Source organism: Calidris pugnax, unplaced genomic scaffold, assembly GCF_001431845.1.
Source record: "Calidris pugnax isolate Ruff unplaced genomic scaffold, ASM143184v1 scaffold133, whole genome shotgun sequence".
In the NCBI taxonomy this organism is placed as follows: domain Eukaryota; kingdom Metazoa; phylum Chordata; class Aves; order Charadriiformes; family Scolopacidae; genus Calidris; species Calidris pugnax.
In genome coordinates, this window is record NW_015090977.1 from 217,628 (window position 1) to 244,111 (window position 26,484).

Here is a 26,484-nt window from a genome sequence, read left to right on the forward strand (position 1 = left end):
GGGGGGGGGGGGAGTGGGAGGGTCACTGGGTGTTTCATAAGAGAGGTGCCATTTTGGCTCATATTTAGCAATAGTGATGGTTTAACTCTGAATGGAACAGGGAACCAACTTAGGTGCCACCTAAGTTGGAAAATCCTGCTCAATATACACTCCGGTGTTTTCTCTATACTCCTCCCTGTGCCAGCAGGATTAATTCTCATACAATTTTTAATCCCCTTCACAAATAATACCTCCTCCACCCTCTCCTCCTCCTCCTCTGCGTGGGGCCGCAGCAAAGAGTGTTTGGCCTCTCTGCAACAGCTCAGTTTATTTCAACACTTGAGGAAAACCTCTAAGATATCCCCCCTCTTCTTGGACTCCAACTGCAGCTCTACCTTTGAAAAGGGCATTTGCAAAACTGCTTCAAACCTCGTCCTACCAGACAACAAACACTAAACCCAGGCCATTTAGCAGACGCGCCGCTTGCCAAAACCAGGAAAAGTGCTGAAATTCAAGGCATGTAAGATCCTGAACACCAACTGTCTTTCCCTCACCCTCTTCCAATGATTTTTTCCCCCCCCCCTCCCCTTTTAAATTGCAGGAGGCACTAAGAAGGGCTAACAGAGAAGAAATTGAGAAACATTCTGCTGACTCGGGTGAGAAACATTTGCTTGCCACTACTGACGACCAGAAGGAGCCTGTGGTTAGGCTGGAATGTGATTTGTTGGAAATATCTGTGCAATTTACAAATCAAACAAGACAAGATCTGGTCATCAAGATCAACTCAACATAAATCTGTTTTGTTTTTTTTTTAGCAATAGCAATTTAGGGGAGTTTGGAAACCCCTATCTGCACAGCCCTGATGTGTCTCATAGAAGGTAACCTCCAACTCTTGAACTCACAGGCCTTCAGAGGAGTTTTAGTTCAGGGACTGAAGGCCCCCAGGTTAGAACAGACACTGCTAATCCTTAGAAATAAGTTACTTTAAACGTTGTATCATGAAATTTCTAGAAAGTATAATCTTTTTATCTATAAATTATGCTTGGAAATTCATCAGTGCAAGTAGAAAGAGACGGCAGGCACATGAAAAGACATATCAAGAAGTTAAAATCCTTAAAAACACGCTGATATATATAATTCTTACAACAGAAAAGTCTTTACCATAAGGAAAAATGACTGAATATCCAATTAAAAATTAATCATATTTTCACATTATTCATCATTCTGTGGACCTCGACTGCGAACACAATTAAAGCTATAAACAAACTCCACGTCAAGTGTTGGTTTCTCACATGCCCCTTCACAGAACCATCCTACTGAAGTGATATGAGCACAAGAACAACTACATCTAATTTTAACTTTTTCTTTTTGGGGAAGATATAATTTTAGACCGGCTCTAATTTAGAAACATTTCACAAAGACAAGCGATATGTCTGCCGGCAAGAAAAACATTACACTGAACTCATTGCTGAACTCAAGGCACTGAAAAATCTGTTTTCCTCCATGGATACGCCGCTTTTCATACTGGGTTCAAGACTCAGCCCTTCCACAGGGGGGAAACATGTCATGCTATATTTGATTAAGATAAATTGGAAAAACAAAAGCTGGCTTCTCATGGGAAACATCCTGCAAGCGTTGCCCCAGGCTGCGACTCATCTCATACTTATCTATGAAGTCATTACACCTCTCCAGAAAGTTAACACCACGATACAGCATCTTTTTTATCTTCAAGATCAGCGGACAACTACCCACAAAGAAAACCGTTCTGTGATTAAAGAAGGAAAAGCTTGACCTAGAGGTGGCTGGTAAATATGTCCCATCTAGTTTGTCTGTCTGTGTTACAAGATTAAAACGTCTCGTGATTTTCTCTAACGTCTGGTATGCAGTGCTGGCTCTAAAACGGGGCTCAGAATGAAGAAGGATCCTGTACCTAGAGCATCCTCCAGCGACACAAACATCCCTCAGGCAGTCAGGGCTAGTTTTAGCAGAGCGTCACGGCATTTCAAGCCACGTATTAATTTTACAATCACGTGTCTGTTAGCGAGTTTCTATTCCCACTTGGGTCAAACCTTGCCCCACAGCGCAGAGCTGATGGAAATTCCAAACCATGAGCCACAAGCTCTGAATATGACTGAACAAGAACCACCGAGGGAGCAGGCACGTGGTACCACTTCATGCATAACAGGGGCCACGTCGCGACTTTGAGGAGGAACACGAAAAGCAGGCGTTTTGTAAGGCTGTGCCCACGCTACTTTCTATAGGAGCAAACAGGCTCATGTCAGGGAAAGGCACAATTGGAAGAATCCAAGTTTATACTCTGGTGCTGACAGAAGACAAAAATAATCTGTCAGCATTCTCTCCTTGCCCTTCCCCAGCCACCCACTTATTATTTGTGAAGGAATAAATCACAGCATCTATTCAAATTGACACTAGTAGTGATGATTGGCTCTAACGTCTCCAATTAGAGATTGTCTTGCACTGTTATCATGATTTCCAGCCTGTTCAAGGAAGCAGTGACATAAAAAGTATAAAGTTCAGGCTGTGCACACAAAAGGAAAAAAAAAGAAAAAAAAAAAGGCAGAAACTCCAAGGGAGCAAATGAGGAGAAAGCACAACGTGACCTCCCAGCAGAGTTACAGAACCAGCAATGAGGAAGTCGAGCAGATAATGAAAACAAGGCATCAGCATCTAAAAGGTAAAGTCCATCAACCCTCCAAAGGGTGTCCTGACCATCTCACTGACTCCTCAGTGTCCCGATTTGAGGGACACTCAGCCTGGGGCAAGTCCAAATCCCTACGGCTGGCCAAGACCCTCAATATAGCTTAAATATTAATATGACAGCCAAGTTTTGCAGACTTCTGAAAAGTCAAAGTAAGGAAGCTAATCCTGCACAGATGGAGGCACTTCACATGAGCTCTTCATTGCCACAGCTCCAGCTTTGGATAAACCATCCTGACTCTGACGTGCACCGCTTTCGGCAGCGCTGGGGGCCACACGTGGAACTCCCAGTCACACCATTTCGGGCTCTGACTCACGAGGTCCAGCAATTCATGGTGGGGCAATAGGGGAGGTTATTGCTTCCAGCTGTTCCACCAGCCTGGAGGCCACGGGCTACCACCCTGGGAGTGGGACAGCCGGACCAGCAGCCTCCCCTCAGCAGTTGCCAGGATTGCACCCAGCAGAACTTGAACTACCACTGGTTTCAACTCACATTAACACACCAGGCTGGGGGTTCAAGGCTCAGTTTGCAGCCCCCCCAGCTGAGCTGCAGCAGTTGAAGGGAGATTGTTCTCCCACAGCATAATCTAAACCAGAGACGCTGGTTTTATTCTCTGCAGGTCTCTATCGGTACCTGACACATACCACAACGGGTGCTCTTAGAGGGACTAAAACTCCAAACCAACATTTTTCCCCTTGAAAATACCATGTTTTATCTCAGATTTTTGTTTTTTTTTTTATCAGCGCAAGCAAGCCACCAGACAATTTAAGAAACACCCAGGTTACACAACTAATCTGGCAGCAGCACCCAGTTTAATCCATTGGACCCTTCCAGTTCCTAAGTGCATTATTAATATCCAGGCTGCAGTTTCAAGCAGAACAGAGCCCATGTCAGCTGTAAGCAGAAGTTCCTGTCAGGAGATGGTCAGCAAAAGTGATTTTTTTAAAGTTATATGTTGATTCAAGTATTCCAGGATGTTTCAGTTCATTGTAAAAAGCTTAAGACAGCTGGAGGAAGTAGGTTTAAAGGCATGAAGGAAACAAACGAGGCAGTAAGAGTCACAAACAACCCTCACACAAACAGGATCCATTTCAACCTACTTTAGAATTAATTTCTGTCTTCTACACCCACCATGCATTTTCCTTTCAACCACCTTAACAAGCCAACAGCAGTAACCTGAGCACAAATATTAAAGAGAACCGGTTTTTATTTCATTTGTTTTAGGCTTGCGAGTTGACATGTGAATTGAAGAAAAGTACAGACTGCAAATGAACACCTCACTTCACAAAAATAATTCAGCGCTGGGGAGGGGAGCGCTCTGCGCCCTCCCACCTGGCTGAGGCAGCTCAGCTTTTGTTTCCCTCTTCTTCCTCTACACACAGAACCCACAGTTTTCTGGGTTACTCACACTAGTTTCCAATCATCCACACAGAAAGAGCAAAACTTCTCCTGAAGCTGACAATCACTGTGAAAATACTCCTGTATTAAAGTCACAACTAAATAGAGGGGGGGGGGGGGGAAATTATTCTGTTTACTTCATAAAGTGGAGTAAGCCCTGTTTTGTGAGCTTTTCTTTACAGAAGGAAGCACTTCGGTAATTTTATCATGAGTCTCCTTACAAGCTCAGCTCCTGGAACCAGATAACTAAAAGGAATTAAATTTGCTTTTAAAAAGTTTTCAGTAGTCCTGGCAGGAAAAGTTGGGGGTTTTTTATTTGTGACTTTTTTTATTATTATTATTTAGAAAACCAACATTTTATTTTATTTTATTTTAAACCTTAACAGGCTCATTATTGCACAAGGTGTCTGGATTTGAAATCTTCGGATTCTAACCTAAGCCAGTTCAGCCAGTGCCAAAACGCGACTCATTTCGGCTGCAAACTGCCACACTTTGGGGAGGCCAGAATGTGACCCCCTCGCCAAAGCCAAACCCTGGAACCAATTCAGAACAAAAGCCAGACATTGAACCCTCAAGCTCAGAGAAACTCACACTGGCTCTCTAAAGCCAGCACTGCCAATAAGGGCACTCTCTTTTCAACTCACTTCTCTTTAAGGGCAGTTTTCTGTTCTTTTTTCATGGCCAGACATCACTGCTGCGCCCCAGTAAGAATTAAGTGACAAACCCACATGTTGCCATACGGAAAAAAATGGGGTTGTGTGACCTCCGTGCACAAAACGTCCCTATTGTACCTCACGTTTCCTGTTTGTGCTGCTCCTCAGCCCGGCCACCAGCGAAACCCTTCGCAGCAGTTGCTCCACTTGGCTCTATCAGCCACCGAGCAAAGAGATCCATATTTAAGAAACAAAAAAACACAAACAAATGCAAACGGCCAAAGCTCTCTCTCTCTCTCTGCACTTTTGACCCGGGAGGAATTCGCTTCCATTCATTCCCCACCGTTCCAGGCTGGAACAGACCATGCACAGAAGAAGGGACATTTATCATCCGCTCCTCGCGAGAGAGAGGCAATTTTAAATTCCGGGCTGATTTTGTTTGTTTGCTTCGGCCGCATCTTTTGCAATCCCTTTGCCAGAGCTGAACTGAAACCAAATCACGAGGAGGCAGAGGGTGGCGTGGGGATGGCAGCACAGTCCCGACCCAGCACTCCATCTACTGTCCCCTGTGTCCCCCCTCCCTGTGTCCCCCCCACCAGAAGCTCATTCATTTCACTTCGCGGCGGCAAACAGACCTCTCCAAGACGTACAAATTCCTGACGAGTTACCCTCAAGTAATCTTCTTTTGGTAATTAGGTGATTCATGCCACTTACATTTTAATATACCACCAATAGAAGAGAAAACATCTCAAGACTAAGGAAAAAAAAAAAAAAAAAAAAAAAAGGACTAAGGAGAAAAAAAAAAAAAAAAGCTGCGTGCTGCTAAAAACAATATTTAGAGTCATTAATCATAATAGTTTTATTTCCTACAGAACCACATCGTGACTACTATTTTTAAAGCGTTGTTTTTAAAGAATTGTGAAAAACCTTTAATGGACTGGGGGAAAATAAGCCAGCAGACTTGTTTTGAAAGTGTCAGAATAAAAAGGATTCTTGGAAGAGTGGCCTGCTTCCCTACTTCTGCCTTGAAGATCCGCTCTGTGCCAGCCCTCAGCTCAGTGCCAATTTACAGCACGAGAACCTTTTCCCAAAAAGCCATGTCAGATCTTACATTTAGTGCTGGCTACAACTAAAGCAGCAGCATTAAACTAGGAATCAATGCAGTGGGCAACGTTCAGAGCCGTTATAACATACAGAAAGTTCCTGAATCACAGAAATAGCAATAAAAAGCCTATTATCAAACTAAGAAAATTGACCTCCCCCTCCTCCACCGAGAGGTATGCAGCAAGAATGTTCTGGTGACCAACAAAATCCAAATCAGGCATGAACCGCTATTACCCAGGGGCAGTAACATTCCCCACACACAGAGACTGCTTTGGATGGTAAAATCGACTTCAAGCAAACCATTTCCAAGCACTCTCCTCTCGGCCAACCCCAGGATCTCTCCTGGCACTTGAATTCGTGCCGTTCCATAAAGCAGCTGAGTGAGAGATGCTCTGAAGAATCCAGACAAATGACAGTTTTCAGCACTGGAAAAAAACAGCTTCCCCAATGCCAGGGAAAGAAGGATCCGGTGTCGTTCGGATGCTGCATCTATTGCCTAATTATTGCGATGCTCTGCCCGGGTAACAGGCTGTGCTAATGAACAGTTTGATAGGAAAAATAGTGGTTTGCAGTAAAAGGAGGGCTATATTTAAAAAAAGATGCACCTGTGTCACAGCTGAAGGAGTTCAGGCGCACAGTGTGAGCAGGTGCCTACATGCCATCCATTCCTACCCCTCGGCCCTGAACGGCAGAGACAATGCTGCAAGCATCGACAGGAGCTCCCAGCACATGGGTGGGCCCAAGAGCATTGTTCTCTGAGCATGTAATTGCATTCCCAACAATCTCACTGTACATACAGATTTAAAACGAGCAATTAATTAAAAGCAATTTTAAAACACTTACGGAGTCTGCTCTCTATTGCCAGGAAATCCAGGCACTAAAGCAGGAGGGGATTTACTGCTCTGTAACTTTTCATTTCTTTGAATCAATAGAAGAATAAGTTTTACCACAATGAAGAAAGGTAATTAAAGCATATGGAACATGAAAAGTAGATACACACTTAATGTAAAAGTTAATATAGCAACTTCCCCACTTAGCCTTCTGTATTTCTACTTTTAGAGGCAACTGCTGCACAATTAACACAGCAAAATAGTTTAAAACTCCTAATTTGAAAGCTGGAGCTCCTAATTGCATTGTTTCCAGATGGGTTAAATCCAGAATACTAGTCTGAAATAATTTACCCTTAAGTTGCACCAACAATCTTAATGCTCCGTGTTCCCTTTCACACAAGGTGTAGGCTCAAACTGAGAAGATATTAAGCAGCCTATTTCTACACTGATGGCCTAGTGCATATAGATAGTGCTCATATGGCTGTATTGACACGGATATTAATAGTTCAGGTACTTAAAACGGCAACAAACTGTTAAAAGGCGATAAACTTGTGTTTTTACACCCCCACTGCCATCTAGTGGCTACAAACCCGAATATATTCCACCAAATTACGAACCAGCCTTCAGTGCTCAGAAAGGGTTAACTGCCCTGAATTTAGAGTCCATGCTGATCACTCAGACTTGCACAGGAGAAAAGAGGAAAACGAATCCTTGCTTCTCTTTCGTCCTCCCACTCATTGCCTTTATGGAATTGCCTCAATGTAATGGAAACATGCTGATATACTTAAAGTAAAGAAGTATTTTTCCTGTATTGTTACATATTAGATATTGATGGTATTGTTTTATTACATTTTATTCTATAGCCACCTTCTAATTATTCAGTGCAATCTATTTTGCCTGGTTTTTCCCCCCTAAAAAAAGTGAAACCTTGCCTATTACATTCCAAATAAATACCTTCGCTAACAATACTAAACTAAATTTCTTTTCCTTGGTGATGCATCTCCCTATAATCTTTGGAAGGCTCTTCACCTCCTGTACAGCCACCACAAATCACATTGATAAACCAATAAAGTTATAATTTGTATATATGTGGTACTTAAACGTCAGCTCAGGTCATGGCCTAAATATACCCACTAGGCTCATATATCCCACAGGAAAACTGCAGTGCTATGTTATGAAATGTAATTTGTTTTCCATTAAAGTAATTTAGAACTATTTCTACATCTGGATTTTTAAATAGAGAGTAAAAGAAAGGTCAATTCAGTCCACCTTCTTTTAGGAAAAAAGGAGTGGTGCTGTCTTGTGAAGATTTCTTTATGTGACAAAATCATCTTGGGAGTGGCCTAGGGTATAAAATGACAGCACTTTGCTACCTTGAGTCATATCAACGTACAGCAAAGAAACACTACCCACTTTCAAATGTAGTTTAGAACTGGTGGATAACATATCTTATTTCTTAAGTTTCTGATACAACATGTAAAAATTAAGAACAGGAACTGTATGATAAGCTCGCCAAACTGCTTCAAAGAGGCTGTCTAAATATATGAAATCTTTGGTTAGAAGGAATCTTAAGTTGACTCTCATTGAGTGATAATCTAAGAAAACATAAAAAATGCAGAACAGGATGCAAATCTATCATTTGAACTGTCACCTTCTTGCTGATTTAAGTCATGATCAACCGATTTCTGTAGCAAAACTGGAACTGCTTTTCTTTCCCTTCCTGACGATGTTGATTGATTCTCCCTATGTCCAGCCCATGTCTTTCTGTCCCTCAGCTATAAACAGCATCATCTCTGCAAGTCAGGAGGTCCGTGATGCCCTCAGCTCACTGCTGCCTAAGCACTACCCAGCCTTACGTAAAAACGTTTAGACGCAGTGTTCATCGGCTTGACTGAATTTCCATTTCCAATCATCTAGAGTGACAGCAATATTTTTGTCTCAAAGGCCACGCACGCACAGACTCGTTTCTGTTTAGCAATAGTTTCCTTTCTCCTGTACTTTCTGCCTCTCTAGTCTTTAGGAAAGAAGCTACACCACGAGTGAGGCCAAGACAACTGCAGCCACAGCCCACAGAGATGCCATTCGATCCAACGGGCATTGCCCTGCTGTGGGGAAAAGCACGAGTTTCTTGTTTCTTGTAGTGTTTTCTGTGTTATTGTTAATGATTAAAGCAGTTCTGAAAGTAAACATCTGTAATTGTTCCAGATACAAGACGACATTTGTTGCATAAACTGGTTTTAATTATTTTGTGGCCATGAATCCTTTTCTTAAATCCAGGACAGTGGTTTCATAAACAAGGAACTAATCCAATGGCCAAAAGCAAAACACACCCAAACATTTCCCTAACTTTCCTAGCAAAGTTGAGATAAACAACATCATGCAAATTTTCAGAACAACAGATATTATTTTATCTTTGTAGACAAACATTTTTGTTGTGATTATTTTCAAAGCAAAATTAATGCAGACTGAACTTTAAAATAGCTGCCTATTGCAGTGCTTTCAGCTAGAAAAATGATCATTTTCAGTTACTAAGAGTATGCTGAAAAATTTTAAATGGAAACATTTGAGCTGCACACACACTAGAAAATGTTCCATTCAAATTAGGAAATTAGAGGACAGAGCGTTGCAGATTTTGACTCATTGTTTGAAAGTGAGGATTAACAGCAGGCTAATACCTACAGTTCAACAAAGATAGAGCACAAAACTGCAAAACCAGGTTACACAGTACAGAATATGAATAGCATTCACTAGAGCACAGAAGCATTGCACTAAGTATTTCTTTTCTTTCAGAAGTACTTAACGTCTACAATTTAGGGAATATTCTTTATTTACAGATTTTAAAATATGCAACAATTAAAACATTTGATTCGGAAAGAACACGGTATGGAAATATCCTTACCAAATAGAGCAGAAAGGTGTGGAGACCTGTTCCAAGTCCAACAGAGGACAGGATGCCTAATCCTACCCAGTAGGCACACCAAAAGAACTTTTTCTCCATGTACCGCACATACTGAAAAAGAAAAATCACAAAAGAGAAAAAAAATAATCAAGAACGGTGATATCTCTTAGGGGAGAAAGTTAAAGCTACCAACACAAATAGTGATTACAATCACTGCAATAAAATCCTAGATACTTCTATTTGCAATTTATTGCAATTACAGCACAGACGTACAGAAAACAGCACACTTTCAAAGGAAAAGCCCACACACTTCAGAATCACAAGTTTCCAAGGATACAGATGAAAAATTCAGGTTCCATACTGGGGAGCTGAAATCCAGAAGAGCCACACTAATGTAACTAAGCGTGAGGGTGAGCAGCAAGCCCCAGACAGTGTCTGCTGGGGCCCAAGCAGCAAACAGACAACTCAGGGGATTGCCTGAAGAGGTTAAATAAAGGAAGATAATTAGCTGCAGTTTCAGTGACTCTGTGGAATCTTTCATCTTGGCCCATCACCTGGATTACAATCACTGCAATAAAATCCTAGATACTTCTATTTGCAATTTATTGCAATTACAGCACAGACGTACAGAAAACAGCACACTTTCAAAGGAAAAGCCCACACACTTCAGAATCACAAGTTTCCAAGGATACAGATGAAAAATTCAGGTTCCATACTGGGGAGCTGAAATCCAGAAGAGCCACACTAATGTAACTAAGCGTGAGGGTGAGCAGCAAGCCCCAGACAGTGTCTGCTGGGGCCCAAGCAGCAAACAGACAACTCAGGGGATTGCCTGAAGAGGTTAAATAAAGGAAGATAATTAGCTGCAGTTTCAGTGACTCTGTGGAATCTTTCATCTTGGCCCCGTGAGTAACCGGGTTTGTTACTTTTAAGAAAAGATTAAGTTGGTGGTGGTGTGTTGTACATGGAAGTGAGGGGATTTGGGAAAGTCACAGCAAATTCTGGACAGAAAAAGTCCAGGTGGGTACACTGGAGAAATGGGAAGCAGCATCTCCCTTCTTACTGCCATGAGAGCAACACTAAAAGGATGAGCCAGACCATCGACTTGTCTCTACCACAGCCCCAAGAAGAGGTGCCATTTTACACCATCCAAAGACCAGCAGCACCAAGATGAAATTCACCAGTCTCAACCAGCCTTCAACCTCCCAGGGTGTAAAAAGGTCCTGAAAATGCCAAGTGAAAACCACAAAATACTTCACTATTCTTTGTATGGTTTTGGAAAAAAAGTGGCTCATACTCAAGTATACACTGATGGTCCACAGAGGTGGGCAGATAGGCAGGACACGGACCTTAGGGAAGGAGCTCTGGAGGAAGAGGGATGGACAGACACCTGCTGGCAGACACGACTGAGACTCCCAGAGCAGATAGCTCTGGCTGGACCCTGCAGGTCACACTCCCCTCGCCAGCCCCAGTGGCACAGGTTTGATCCCAGCAGGCTCACAGAAACCTCCAAGCCTTGGTGTGGTGGAGGCCCAGCAGCCTCCTGAGAGGCCATGCTCCTCAACACCAGTTTTCAAGAGCCATCTAGTGGCAAATGTTGAGTGCATCAAGCTCCATGCTGACGAGGCCACCAATTAGGGCAGTTTATAATGAAGCAGGCCTTTGTCCATCAGGAACGGACCACCAATTTACCATCTACCAAGTTGTTCTGTGTGTAAGTGCCTAGGCTGCAAGCAGGGGATTGTGTCAGCAAGAACACAACGAGTTGAAGCAACTCATTTCACTACATTTCAAGACCCATCCTGGGAACCAGGACTCCTTCTCCAGACCTGCATGTCCCTCAGGCAGCCAGACACGCCACAGCAGTGTGGATGTAAGCAAGTTCTCTGAAACTGGGAGCCTGCTGGTTTCAGAGCCAGAGGGGTAGGATGATTCCGTTGCACAAGGAAATGCTCTGCAGGGTTTAAAAGGGCTGTCTGCTCTCAGGGAAAATCTGAAACTCTAAGAGAAATGGGGAGGGGAAAGGTGTAGATAACACCATCACCTTATGCTTAAGCAATGGCTTACACTTCAAGGGATGCAAAAGCATCAATCTTCCTGTACACCAAAGCACAAAAAAAGATTTTAAACAACCATTTGAGAACAAAAGGGTATGAGAAGGATAACAGAACCATGTTTGAACCATTCATCCATTTTATGTCTTGATATATGCCTCTCCTGGTCAGTCAAGAGACCCTCCCATAGAAACGGAAGAAACACTTCTTAGGAACCACAAAGTTCTATCATGACTCAATTTAACATTAAATCTCAAGAGCTTGCATGACTATTAAAAGCTCGATGACAGCAGATGTGAAGGAGTGCTGCAGCGTTGGAGCTGTACTTATCCAGGAACAGAGAAGCAGAACACCTCCAGACCCAACGGAATAGATCAAACGATACAGCTGATCGCTCCCCGTCTCTAAAACGTGATTCATCCACACACAACAGAGAGGAGTCATGACACGAGAAACAAATATCCTTACTGAGTAGGAGTTCAAAAGATACATTACAGTTTCCTGAAGACCCCATTCAATTCCCAGTACATCTACTTTAGCACAGGGACAGAAAAAATTAGTCACTAAGAAAAGTAACTTGAAAACCTCATACCTGTTGATGTGTTCCTTCAATGTAATACGTAGCTGTGAGCACTGCAAGCAGCAGTAAAAAACACACCAAGATACTTCGCCGATGCCACAATCTTAAAAGAGAAATGGCAATTAGGGTTTTTCATAATTTAGCATGCATTTCAAAGTAACTTATCCCTACAGACTGGGGCTGCGTGGATGTATCAACAGGGACAGTATCAGCTGAAAAGTTTACTATTATTAAAAGCATAAACCTCCCAAGGAACTATCTGGGGAGCCTTTACTCTTTATGGAAAAATCTCAGCTTCACTGTCAAGCAAGATCAAAGTTCAGTCATGCGTTTGGGGTTGTTTTAATAAAGAAAAACAAAGTAACCGTCTGAAAACAAACAAAATCTGAAAACAAGTATTTGGTTTCTGCAGCCAAGACAGTCCCAAAGGTGGGGCCATCAACAACATCCACGGGACAGCAAAGGGCAAGGCAGGCACTGGCCCTGGGCAGGGGACGAGCTGGGGGCAGAACAGAAAAGTGCTAATTTCCAACTGCCTTGTGCTGGTGGGCAGAACCACAGACACAGCGAGAGGAACACATCTTTACACTGTTCTGGTTCCCTTGATCTATTGAACTTATAAATAAATAGGTCTCCTAACAGCAAAAGCTTTACTAAATACATTTTAGCTAATTATGAATCATTCGGAAGCTAAAAGGGGAAAAGAAAGGGGAGAAAAGCGTTTTCCTATGTAATTTGTTACCCAATTACTTTTGAGCCTGTTTAGTTTTATATCCTTTTTTTCTGCTTGATGTGTGTTTGTCGCCACACACAGTAGATTAGCAAATACATTTATTATTTTCTGGGCCACACTATTATACTGTCACCTAATGATATAAAAAAAACAAGTGCTAGCATCACTTAAAAATCTCAGACATGAAATAACAAGCTATGAATTTAACTTATCTATTTAGACAGACAGAAAAAAATAGAAATATGAGATGTAATACAGGGAAACAGTCACAAATATTTCATATTAAGCAAGTTAAAAGGAGCCACTAACTTTCCTTGAATTTTAAAATATTTTGTGCTGCTTATGTTAGTATGACAATTGGCTTTTCAAGTGATTGTCATCATTTAAATCACAATTTACTGAAGTGGAACACAGGAGAACATTAAGAGTCAATCTAAGGTCTCAATTTAATAGCTTATAATAGTCAGTGTTATTTTCTGTAAAGATATTGTTATAGTAGTGCCAGACAACACAAACGTGCTGTACAACAGAGGACATGAGTGCTATCTGTAACAGAATTTGATGTCTAGGAAGCCAGGTAACACTTAAAATAAGACTTTAAATGCAATTTCTGCTGGGTTTAAATAAACTCTTGGAGGATGTCAGAAATGGCTAACACAAGACCCAATAGAAGTTCTCAAAATAACAATTTCCAATGATACTTGAAAGAAGGCACACAGTAAAAAAAGTAGGTTTTGGGGTTAGATTTTTTTTTTGGTGGGGCTGTAAAAATGAATTAAGACTACATTAAGTAAACCTGGTATTTTTCATACAACTCATTTCAGAAGATCAAAATGGAAACCTGAAGTTTCTCTCAATGGATCTTATGTGTCAGCACCTTGACCCTTGCCCAGAGGGGTGAATCAACACAGCCTGTTATCACCACCGTTGGCTCGCTCTGCACAGTGAGCTACCATCACCCGAGGTGATATTAGATCTGTCTTCTCACTGGGAAAATGACTATAAACTCAATCCTGAACACACAAGATTCCAGTTACCAACACAAGCACTAGGATGGCTGCTACTCTTGGATTTTTTGATTACAAATTTTACTCCTGTTTGCCTTTTGGCACTCCAACCAGTCTCAAGCCTAGTGCATTAAGAAACAGCGACGCTTTTCAGCATCAGCAGGGGACGTGAGCACTGCTACTTGCAAATTTTCTAACTGGAATAAAAGCCCATTTTATCCAACGTGTAAATAATGCTTAGGGAAAGTGCTTTAATAAATCATTTCCTGTTGTGAAAGGGACCATGCAGCTTAGAAGCAAAGTCCTCTTTGCAGCATCATAACAGCACTCCAAGTTCCACGTAATCCTGAACCCTGCCCTAACTGAGCTACTGGAGGATCGCTCAGCGACACTCACACATACATTAATAGATCAGTACTTAACACTGCAGTCAGAAGGTATCTCTTGCCTTAAAGAACCCTAAACACTATCCCCCTCTCAAACTGGAATATTCAGCTCTTCAGAAAAGAAAGTTACAATTTTCTTCCATTGACACCTTGCTGTATTTACACTTATGCAATTTAGGCAGAAGGTGTGGGTACACAGCTACAAGTGTGGTATGTTCCAGTAGCCACCTCTGAACACAAAAATAAATATGATTTTTGAAGGAAGAATTTTAAAGTTGTAAATCATCAGGGAAAGCGAGATGTCAGAATGACCTACTGAATCAGAGCATGGGTTTCCCCAGAATGCTTAGTAGAAGTTAAAGAAAGGATCTTTACTTTATGGTCCATTCCTTCAAGTTTATTAGTGTTTCCAGGAAAAAATACTGCAAGGTAACAAGCGGTTGTTTCCAGAGGACAATATTCAACCTCTCTTCTCGGTCCCTTCGCTTCCGTTCACTCAACAAAGGGGAATCTGCAAATGAAAAGCAACAGGAATGTAAAAGCACAGGCTGACAGTTCAGATTCTGTCCCACCCAAAAACATACTGATGGATTTAAGTTTGTTAGGAAGTTAATGTGAGTTCCTGCTCATCTTTTCTACTCATCACAAAGCATTTGCTCCAAGTGCATCAGAAATCAGGTGACCTCCAGCAAAGGAAGTAAGGTGGCCTTTTCCCTCCACGTAGCTGACAACCATTCAAGAATCAAATTGGCCCAGGGTGCACAGAGCCTGGGACACCTATTAGCTTTTATGCAAGGTACTGTACTACTAGTTACAAATCAAGCTAATACATCAGGTCAAACGTGACTCTGTCACCCACCAGACAGACCACGTCTCACTTTGAACTTTGGGATTTGGTTCTCTTCCAAAGCTATTCTCAGACTTCTCCAATCGAACGAGATTGAATTACACGTGCTCTTTATACACTCCAGTCACCGTGTAACTGGATAACAGCATCTGCCCTCCCAGTGGGGATCTGCAGGCTCTGGTAAGCCTTGCCACGTCGTTCAGCTTCTCCAAAACCAGCCCAGACAACAGGATGTGCTCCTGTGAAATGGACCTGCTTCCTGAGTCCTTCCCTGGACTGACACTACACATTCGGGTGCTTTTAACTGCAGTGATTTAGGTACAATGCAGAGCTCAGCCCTACTGGGACACCAGTCACTGTAGGCCACCATACCAGTATAGAAGAAAGGTTCTTCTAATAAATGTGTTGTTTTGTGCTTACAATACAGTCAAGGTTAATACAAACCCTAGCTATTCTTTGGATGAGAATGGCTTGGTCAAAGGTTGTCAAGCTGACGAGCAGTAATATTTTTTTAAACTTTTAAAGTAAATAAATTTTGAAATAAAAGAAAAAAAAACCACAGTATCACAAAACAATGGGGAAAAAAACACCAAAATAATTCTTGTATCCAAACAGACATGAAACTTGTTTAAACATCCTACTACACAAAGTCAAAATACATGTATTCTGTTCTGTAGACATTTAAAGCACTGCAATAATATTCATAAACTTTAAATATGTAAAAAGCTGTTCATTTCAAATATTAATCTAATCTGAATCCCCAGCATATTGTAACTCAAGATGTATTATTTCAGTCTTATTCCAGTAATTGAAACAGGCTGCTTTATCACATGCTAATATTTACATAGAAATTGCACATTAGTCACACAGCCCATTTGATTTGGTATTCTTTAGCTGTATGCATCAATTGCTTCAGATGAACTAACAGAAATCCTGCATCGGCAAATACTGGATAACATCCACATTCCCTCAGAGTTACAGAATGATTTAAGCCTTTAAGTAGAAGGCTTTGATTAGTTCCATACATACAGGTCCTCTTTAAATCTTGCTGCATTCATTGCGTTACAAATTTCTAGTTTCTATTTTTTCACTCGATGTGTCTAATAAAACTGCTTCAACCTTGTTTTTTATAACTTTGTTTTTAGTAAAGGTCATAAGAGACAATGGTGTAAGACTGCATACAACTTGAGAAATCACTTGGTTACAAAACTTAATTAAATATGGAACTGGCACACGCAAAGCTGACAGGAAGCATTTCTATGCTATGCCTCACAGCACAGATAATCCAGTGACACAGGGCTCTTCAAGAAACCTTCTCAGGTTATTTTTTGTGAGTCTTAAACATTAACCCAAGCCTACTTCAGACATACCAGTAGGAAAAACAGAGGCAAGGCAGGAGATGAAGTAGTTAACTGTTTTGTTAGTAGTTTATCATTGAAACTGATATATTATAGTGAAGCTAAATGTCAACAGGAAAGCTAGAAATTGAGAGATTAATAACTGGATTTCTCCCAGAGTAAAACAGATTTTTATTAGCAAGTACTAACTTTCCAGTGCCAAAGGGTGGGGCTGTACAGCCTGACTTCTCCAGCCACATATTTGCCAACACAGTTTAGTTTTTTAGCTCAGTCCTGTTGCAGCCCCTGTTGGTACCCAAGTCAGCTTTACAGTGCTCACACGCACAAGAGCTACAAGGAATGAGAATTTGGGAGGGAGAAAAGAGTGTAAGAGAAAACCGAATGGAAATACACAGCATAAAACTATTCTGTGGCTTTACAATACATAAATCCTTTCAACTTCAGATTTAGAGATGACTGAAGTTTCCAAGACTGATTCAGGCATCGAGGCCCTTCGCGTTACCTGGGAATAACGAGGACCAAAGTAAATTCCTTTCGAGCATCGTACTGGCCATTTCACACACCAAGCTGACCCGCTGAGAACATGAAGTCACTTTCCACCTACCTGTAAAGCTTCCATTGTGCTGCTCTTTGATCATTCCTATGCGTCTCTGGTCACAATCTGTTCCATTCTCTGCCATTTCATAGATCAGTCACGTCTGGGGATCTAATAGGAGAACAAAAACCAAAAAGCATCACGTCTCCATTCCTGGTTACAAAGAGTCCCTCTACTCCATAGTCAAAGGACACAGGAAAACAGCCATCAATTCTCCAAATCCAAATCACAGCTATCCCGCATTACACCATTAAAAAGGAGAAAGTGCTTCAATTCCCAGAATGACAAAGATTAAAACATTTCCACCTACATGAATCTAAATTTTTCACTTAAATGACAAAACTCTTCTCACTTGTAACAGCTGAACAAAAGCTGGTTAAACAATCCCTTCTGCTAATCAGCCCACTGTTTGGGCTCCTGGAGCAGCAGAGCTTCATACAAACCTCAGCTCAATCCCGAGAGAGGGGCGCTTAAGATTTGATTTTCATATTAGAAAGCATCTATTCTGGCACTAAGCTGCCAGGTAGTTAGTATGCAAGCAGACCTCAAAAACCTCACAGTCTAAAAAAACAGCCCTCAATACGGTAACTAAGATACAGAACCGCACCTCGTGCATTGCATGGTCTAATATCTTTCAACCAGAAAAGTAAACTCTTCTGTGGAAAAGAGCTCTCTCATGGAAAGCTTTTTTGAAAAGTGTACATTCTGTCTGCTGCTTTCCCCTCTCTCTAGTGAGATCAGCCTTAAACAGTCCAAAAGAACAGCTGCAGTTTTCCTTATCCAGGAGAGTAAATAGTGCAATAATTGGAAGCCAGCATAAATCAGAATGTTGCAAGAGCTGCTTTTCTTTTCCTTAAAAAACAAAACCCCAAACCTGAACAGCTGACAATTCTTATGCAATCAAACACAAAGCACGTAGCCAGTCAGACCCCTTCCTTTAAAAATCCTCTCTTGAATCTTAAAACAGTTTCTGGAATTTTATTTTGGAAAAAGACTCCCACAAAGCTAAAGCATCTTATTCGCATTGCGTTTCTCCTTGTAAGCAAACATGATTTACAGTTTTTGAGATGCTGCTTTTGTTGGAAAGAAAAGTAGTGCAATATCAAAATGACAGGTTACATAAAACTGTCTACTGGAGGAAATTAAAGTTTTACAGAAAAAAAAGAAACTTCCCCCTTTGATTTATGTTAGGCTTAAGAGCCAAGCAGCAACTCAGGTTTGGTAAATAGGATTGAGATCGCCCCTTTGATTCAGACTGCAGTAATTCTGTCAAATTTTTTAATAAAAATGTTAAAATATTTCAGATACTGTATTTGTTGAATATTTCCAGGGTTCCGCAGGTCAGTTTTAGACAGATGTTCTTCTAAACAGGTACAAGCCTTGTGCATTACTTGTAATACAGATAAAATTGCTGGCTAGAATGTGATCATTAAAGGGGTTTTGCTTAAAACCCAATAGTCAAAAGCATCAAGGTCTCGGGAATGAGCCCTTCCTGAAATGAAAAGCACAGAAATAGAAATCTATCTAGTTAAACAAGCCAACAGAAACTAATCTCTTGTATGTTACAGTTTTTATTCATTGAAATGTGGGCCCCGAGAATACCCACACCGCCAAGAAAATTAACAAAACAGCCTTGCAAAAGTTTTGCTTCTGAGAAATGCTGAAGGGCTCCGTAGTCAGCCAAGGAGAAGCAAGGACTGACCTGCTGCAGTGAGAGCTCTACGGCATCGTTCTGCAGTCACCTGCAATCACAGGTTTGCTCTGAATCACTAGTCAAACACCAGAGAAACGTGAACCTGTTTCTCTCCTCAGACCAGTTTTGTAGCAGCCTGACCCTGGGAGCCAGGGGAGTTTCAGCAGGCGGGGATAACCAGCCAGTTGCTACGGTGATATAAGGATCAAATGTTTAGCCACCTCCTAATTTCATTAGGACTGTAAGTCCCTGTAGATGGTGGAGTGTTTTATTTCTACCAACTGCCCTTGCTCATGGTACTCTTGGTTTTTTTATATCTATAAATATGTATTTATATACAATATAAGCTTATATACGCACATACATATGCTTATCACACACACAAAGCTCAAACTGCAGAGGGGAATATTTAAATTGGGCATCCAGAGTTAGAAAGCCTGATGTTCACAGAAAGCTGCTTAGGAAGCAAAAGCCATAAGTGCTGTTCTGCACACAGTCACGCTTTAAAAAACACAACGTCCTGGTTTGGGGAACTTCAGTCACATTTTGTTGGCTTAAATATAACAAACAATAAAAAAAAAAAACCAAAAAAACTTAAGTGGAAGCCACATGTTCCTCATTTTGAAATCCATTTTTTTTTCCTTGTGCAAATCCAGCCTTCAAAATTGAAGTCTCAACGGGTTTGGTCTCTGGTCAGCTTAATTACATTTCAAGAAAGTTAATTCACTGTAATAGAAACCGCTTGCAATGTTTGATGCTAAAATCTAGGCTGTGACCAACACTCCCTTCTCCATGAGCTGAATTCCACTGCAATCCATTAAACATCTCCCTGGCACATAAAAACCACCAGTCTCCAGGGGTCTCAGGTGCAGCGTGAGGTACGTATCACAGCTCTCACAAGCTCAACTAACAGAGCCCGTTTTCCCCTGCCTGCCTGGAAAGGCACTAATCTGGGATTAGCTTTGCATAACGCTACCTCAAGTGCACAAGTCAACCGTTACAGCAAAGTAGATAAATAATCCCCTTGCACACTTCCGTGGGGCAAATACTTGGTAAGAAGATCTTAAAGTCGCAGAAAAGCTCTAAAAACTTGTATTTAAGAATACAGTTGGCTAAGAGATTCAATACCTATTACACAGCAAGTCCAAATGGGCTGCAATTCAGAAACCAAACCCTTACCAGTTTCAGAAAAAAACTCCTTGGTCTACCAAAGTCTAATTATACTTAAAGCATCTTAGCATAAGGAGCTGGAGAATGTGCATCCAACTCTGATCTGTTGCTCAGTTGGACACCTATTAGAATCACTAGTCCTGCACTAATGTCTCCCCAGGGAGATTAATTGGAGTGGGAGTCCGACCCAAAATAGAGTTACCCTTCATTAACTGAGTCCGAATCCTCTACACCAAATCCAAGAGAGCTCATCACAGGAAATTAAATTCCATCTGCTAAACAGAACTTCACTTCTGATGAATGCTGAGAAGACACTTCTTATGAATGCTAAAAAAGACAGAGTCTATATCTAAAAATAAATTTGCCTAATACATTGAGTAGTTACCAGCAAGCATAAAAATAAACTATTTAAAAGAGTGAGAAAAACAACTTTGAACAGTTTTTGTATCAGTCGCTTAGATCATTCGTTAGAGCTGTGCTTATACAAGAACCTCTTTGTAGGGCTGAACAAATGGCCCACAATACACCATTCAGCTTTAGTGAAATCCATAACATTAAGCATAAAAAGACAATTATTGCTAGTCAAAATGTAAATTGGTCAACAAAAAGGGCTTATGGTAACTGTGACTGGCACTTCACAGCATAAGTGAGACAAAGCAAAACAAGCTATTAGAGCATGAGAACATCACAAAATGAGGCACTGCAATCTCTGCACTCCCTAAGCAGAGAAAAGGACAAAAGTCTCTTCTTTCTGAAGCTCTGGGGAAGCTGCTGAAGCACCCAAGTGTTGGGTGCGCTTACGTAAAAGGAAACCGCTTTAAGACAAGGCAGTTGGGTGCTCACACTCTCACTTGGAGGAGGAGGAGAATGTGGAGTCACGTTCTGTACTATGGATTTTTTGAGAACTCCTTTCCAATGTGCCGGAACAACAAGGGAGCCGTTAAACTACTTTAATGATCTCATTGCTTTCCCAGACATTGTTTCAATCACTAATTCTTACCACTTCTTACTTAATGAGACCCTGGATCCCTGACTCTCATCTCCATCAAAGTTACTTGTCACACAGCTGCTAGAACTAGATTTATAGCTTAGATGATGTTTTCATGGTTTCGTTGATGTTTTCCCCCAGCCACCTTAGCAACACGTCATTTTCAGTCTTTTGTCATTTCTTGCATTTTAACCCATCTGCTCTAACCCTGCTGGTGTCCTGCTCCTCCTTTCTCCTCAACTTCTCTGATAACCATTCCTTTTTTTAACCTACATCACTGAATAAAAGATTAAAAAAACCAGACTTTCACAGGTGGGTAAGTAATTGCACTAAACCAGACAGTGTTACACATCTGTAATACGGTTTTGTTTCAGTCATCAAATACTCTACACAGGCAACAATTTACACAGGGAATAAGTTAACGGTTTCTTGGCAAAGTAACCACTTGGAGAGCTCTTTTCCTCAAAAAGTCAAAGACTGCCTGGCACATGAACACATTTAGGTAAAGGATGAGATCAGTCTTGAAGTGAAACATTACATACCCTTTCAGCTCCGCACAACTATGTCACTCTTCACTAATTCTTCTGTATTTGAAGCCAGTGGAACAGACAACTACGTCCTCGGCTCCGTAGACATTCAAGACCAAAGCGACTGCTCTTCCAAACCTTCTGTCCCTACAGAGTAAGATAATACTGTTCATCATGTGACACAAAACTGACACAGTCCCTAACTTGAAGGTTAATAACTTTCCTAAAGACGACAGAAAATAGAAAAAGTAACTGCTTGATTTTTTTTCCAGTCCTTTAACACTCATGGGAAGCATTCAATTAAAATAAATTAGGACACATCTGAAAGACGTTCAAAATCTCCATAGGTTTAGCTATAATGGGTTACTTCGATATGAGTGCATTTATTCCCATACTAAAAATGTTTTTCTAACTAAAGTAGTTTCATGCCTCAAAGGAAAAGTAATTCAGTTAAAGACCACAGGTTTCCGTTTTGTGGGTTATGCCTCTGAACACCAGACCTATTTTCCAATTCTTAGCCAAATTCTGTTTCAAAAAAGTCATCTTACAATTTAGAGTTAAAATTTCCCCTTTTCCATAAAGACTTGGGACACCTTTTAGGACGGAATGATTTAATATTGCTGTAAGATGAGTTTCAGGGATGCTGCTCATTTTCTTTTGTGGCTACAAAAAGCTCTGTCCCTGCCGTTAGGGCCACGTATATTAAACTCTTCTCCCTGGTGGATTTTCTCAGGTGAAACATGAATATTCATGGTTGTCTGCGTAGACCCAGCAGTAGAATCAGGTGCTATAATAACACAGTCATCATTACACCATGTATAGCTGAAAAGGCACGGAAGATGGTAGCAAAGACAAAATACGGGTTGTTCAGGTCTTTGCAGTGATCATCAGCTGAAACTTCAAAAAAAAAAAAAAAAGATTTATTTAAAGGAAATTGAAATAACCGGGGACCTGAACATGATCAGTGTAGCACCTCATGCTACAATGCTGGTGACAGATGGGCTCTGTGCTCCTCACGCCGGCAGGAGGCAGAAAGCTTGGGGTGCAGATCACAGAAAGAGCCTGCTCCTCTGTCCTCTGGGACAACGCTCACCCAGCTGCTGAGGAAACCACCAAGGTTATCAGAGAGGGAGAAATACGACCCTGAGAGAGGGACCAGAGGAGATCACAGGAGACCTCCTTGGTGTTACTGCTGTGCTGCTACACTAACTCCAGTTACCCAAGCGCCCAGCTCAACTGTACCCAGATTTTGAACAGGACAGCATTACAGTACACTGTGCTTCATGGCCTCTCTCAAACAGCCCTGTGACACCGATCCCTTGTCACAGGGATTCAGTGACAAGTGCTGCCACAGCACCGAGCAGCCCCACAACAAGATACCTTTCGGAGAAGACACATCACATATGCCCAAACTGCCCTTTCACCAGAACAGTTGACAACTTGGCAAGACTGATAAGAACAGAGATAAAAGCTTTAGAGAGAGGGGCCACACAACATTGAAAAAAAATAATGATAATATTATAACTTTAAACAGACTCAGTATCTTTCACATCCTCAGTTCCAGAGGGCTCTACAGAAACCAACACACACCGAGATGTTTGTCTCTTGGCCCTCAAACTGCATTCTGCATTCAGAAGGTGGCAGTCAAGCTCTCTGCCGCCAGCCTTCCTGGGCTTCCAAAAGGCAGGGAAGGAAAGAAAGGTCACAGGAATTGTCACGAGATGATAACACATCCTTCACAAAAAAAAAAAAAGCCTGCTAAAATTTAACTAGGAAAGAACTAGGAAAGAAAAATAAGACTATAAATGCAGCCTTTAAGAATCGCCACCTCTGACTCCTCCGGCAGAGAGTGCAGATGTGGCAGGAACTTTGCCTTCATCCTGTCTTCTAAGTGCTGGGAGTCACCTTCTCCACAAGAAGATGCTTCAACCTGCCCAGCCATTACATCCAGAGCGCTGCTTCTCTAAGGGGAGGTACAGCAGAGATGAAAGGGAATGAACAGAAGTACCCAACAAACCCACAGAAAAGAGAGGCTGCAACACGCTCCTGACACAACTTCTGCTTTCCACAGACGTTAACAGTCTCTAACTGGAACCAGTTCAGGGTACACTATGGCTGCCTTGGCCATTCAATGAGAATGCCCAGACAAGGTGAATGACACAGACTCATTCTGAGCCTTCTAAGAGAAGAATATTCTTTTAACAAGTTTGAAATACACTGAACAACTGCTCGGCTCACTAATAACATCTTACTGTCTCCTGGGTCCACCTGGTCAGTGGGGCACCAAAGCCAGCAAGGTGCTGCCCCACGACCACGCTTGCAACCTGCTACAGGAATACAAATACAAAATACAAAAGGCTTAGTGTTGCAACAGCTTCAAGGCTGTGCCCTTCGTTCTCATGGAATAGCAAAGTCCATCCAACTCACCCTTCTCCACAAGTAACAGAAGTTAAAGGTCTAACCTTCAGATAATAATGTGCTTCCCACCACCATTACACCAGGAAAACTGGCCTACTCCTGCTACACATCAGGAGTAATGGTGTTTTAAAATGAAAACTTCTTAACAAGCAAGAGGAGATTTCAAAATACACACTAATTACACAGAACATTCTAAGGAGAGGTATTCACGAGATGTAGTCAGAAAGAGTTGTGACATTCAAAAGATGTTCAAAGACAACCACAAGGAAAAAAAAAAAAAAAAGCTTTAAGGTGGAATTAGTGCAAACATTCCAGTTAAGAGGCTTCCTTACAGCACACTCAGCCTCAAAGCTACTACCCACTTAAAAGCTCCTAAGTCTCCTCCTATCCTTTCCACAGAAATTACAAGTAACATTGATTTCAGCTGTTAAGGAGGGCAAGATGCTTTGCTCAAATTAATAATTAGTGCTCACCTCCCACTGCACAACTGGAAACATGTTTTTTCAAACCCTCATCTGAAAACATGGGATGAAGCAATCATTACAACTGTCACTTATGACCAACGAGGAATAAAGAAAAGTCCACTCCATCTGGCAGAAATAATGGACCAAAATAAAAAGGACTGACATAACGAAGCCTGTTTCAATAGGCAAATTAACACCTTATGAAGAGCTCATATATGCTGTCATAAGATAAGATGGTATCAAACATGAGAACCTGCAAAAGAGCTCTCTGGCAGGAACTGGGGTGAAACTACCTTAGAAGAGCAGAAGATCTACCAGTAAAACAGTACTAAAAGCTACTGCTGAAACAAAATTCATGTCCTTCAAGGCATAAAACAGTAATGTCACACTCTGTCCACCCCAGAGTGCTCAACCCATATCATTAACATTAACTAAACCAGGATACCCACTTGTTGGGAAGTACCACCTCACAGAGCAGGGAAAACAGGGACAGGAGAGAACTCTGATGAAATGTCACACGTTCAGCTCAAAGGGATAACCTGGATTCACAGCCCTTTATCAATAAAAAGCCACTATCAAACAGATCTTCCTTCAGGTCATCTAAATGACTGGCCAAACATCTCAGAGGCTGAGATGGAACTCAAAAAGACTGGAACAAAATGGGAATCTTACTGCTTCGTTACCTTCTGCAATGACTACAAGGAGTAAGCCAGAGAACCAAAAATCACAGAATCTTCTAGGTTGGAAGGGACCTTAAAGATCATCTTGTCCAACCGTCAACCTAACTGACAAAAATAGACACCGCACAACAAACAAGGAGCACCATCACTAAACCATATCTCCCAGCACCACATCAACCCATCTTTTGAACACCTCCAGGGATGGGGCCTCAACCACCTCCCTGGGCAGCCCATTCCAATGGCTGATAACCCTTTCGGTGAAAAAATTTTTCCTAATATCCAGCCTGAACCTCCCCTGGCGTAACTTGAGGCCATTTCCTCTCGTCCTGTCACCTGTGACTTGAGAGAAGAGCCCGACCCCCATCTCTCTACACCCTCCTTTCAGGTAGTTGTAGAGAGCAATAAGGTCTCCCCTCAGGCTCCTCTTCTCCAGGCTGAATAACCCCAGCTCCCTCAGCCTCTCCTCATAAGACTTATAAATCAGACAAACACATCTTGGTGCTTAACTTCAGTCAACAGAAACGAGACATTAAGAGCCTTCATGGCTTTGGGCCTCACCACCCAAGCCCAGAAGACAAGCCACAGTCTCCAGGAAGAAGGGCAGTGGGTGTGTGTGACACCGGGGACGCAGCCAGCAACCCAGCCAGGGAAGCACGACACGTTTCTCCAGGAGCAGCAGACACAGACCATCGGCATCCCAACGCTCCCCCGTGGGACGGGTGAATTTCTCACTGTGTCATCAGGCACCGTCCCTCGGGCCAGAACAGGGCCAGCCCACCGCGCCGTTTCCAGGGCTTTGTCCGGCGGGACGTGAAGCGTCCCGAACAGAGCCGGTGTGTGGCGGGACGGGGGGATGGACCGGCAGGAGCCCAGCTCTCCTCCCGCATCTCCAGCGGTGCGGGGACGGATCCTCTCCCCCCCCCTCCCCTCCTATTTCACCTTCGCAACGCTCAGCCTGCGCCCGCCTCCCGCTTAACCCCCACGCAGCTCCCCCGTCCCCGCTGGGCCCCCACACACATTGGCCCAACACCGCCTGGGCCCTCACCGGGTACCGCGGGTCGTTGGGGGCTCTCCCGACCCCCGCCGCCAGCGCAGGGGCTGTGGCCTCACCACAGAGACCGGGGCGGGGAAGGGTGCGAGTGTGTTTGTGTCTATATGTATGTATATATGTGTGTGTGTTTGTGTGTACCCGACCCTTCAGGCGGCCCTGAGGGAAGCGGCGCCGAGGCCGGTGCTGAGGGGGCGGGATGGGGGCAGGCGGGCAGGTGCCGCTGAGGGGATGGCGGCGCAGCCCCTCACCCACCGGGGAAGGCCTTGGGGCCACCGAATCTCCTCCCCCTTCCCCCCCGACCCGGCCCGACCCGGCGCCCCGCACTCACCCCGCTCCGCGCCGGCAGCTCCC

The 26,484-nt window shown here is 42.5% G+C and overlaps 1 protein-coding gene across 3 annotated transcripts in view; it reads right to left on the bottom strand.

Annotated features, from left to right (window-relative positions):
* Window positions 1-26,484, bottom strand: part of VMP1 (vacuole membrane protein 1) — a 74,237-nt gene extending 47,753 nt beyond the window's left edge. Inside the window, exons 1-6 of one of the 3 annotated variants that reach the window (XM_014953204.1) lie at window positions 26,462-26,484; window positions 21,536-21,667; window positions 17,152-17,253; window positions 14,718-14,853; window positions 12,229-12,319; window positions 9,583-9,693 (exon numbers count right to left, since the gene is read on the bottom strand). In XM_014953204.1, the coding sequence (XP_014808690.1) occupies window positions 9,583-9,693; window positions 12,229-12,319; window positions 14,718-14,853; window positions 17,152-17,227 (414 nt within the window). In that variant the 5' untranslated portion in view covers window positions 17,228-17,253; window positions 21,536-21,667; window positions 26,462-26,484. Of the gene's footprint in view, window positions 1-9,582; window positions 9,694-12,228; window positions 12,320-14,717; window positions 14,854-17,151; window positions 17,254-17,749; window positions 17,894-21,535; window positions 21,668-26,461 lie in introns of those variants that run through there. The other 2 variants (XM_014953205.1, XM_014953206.1) reach the window with 2 other exon arrangements.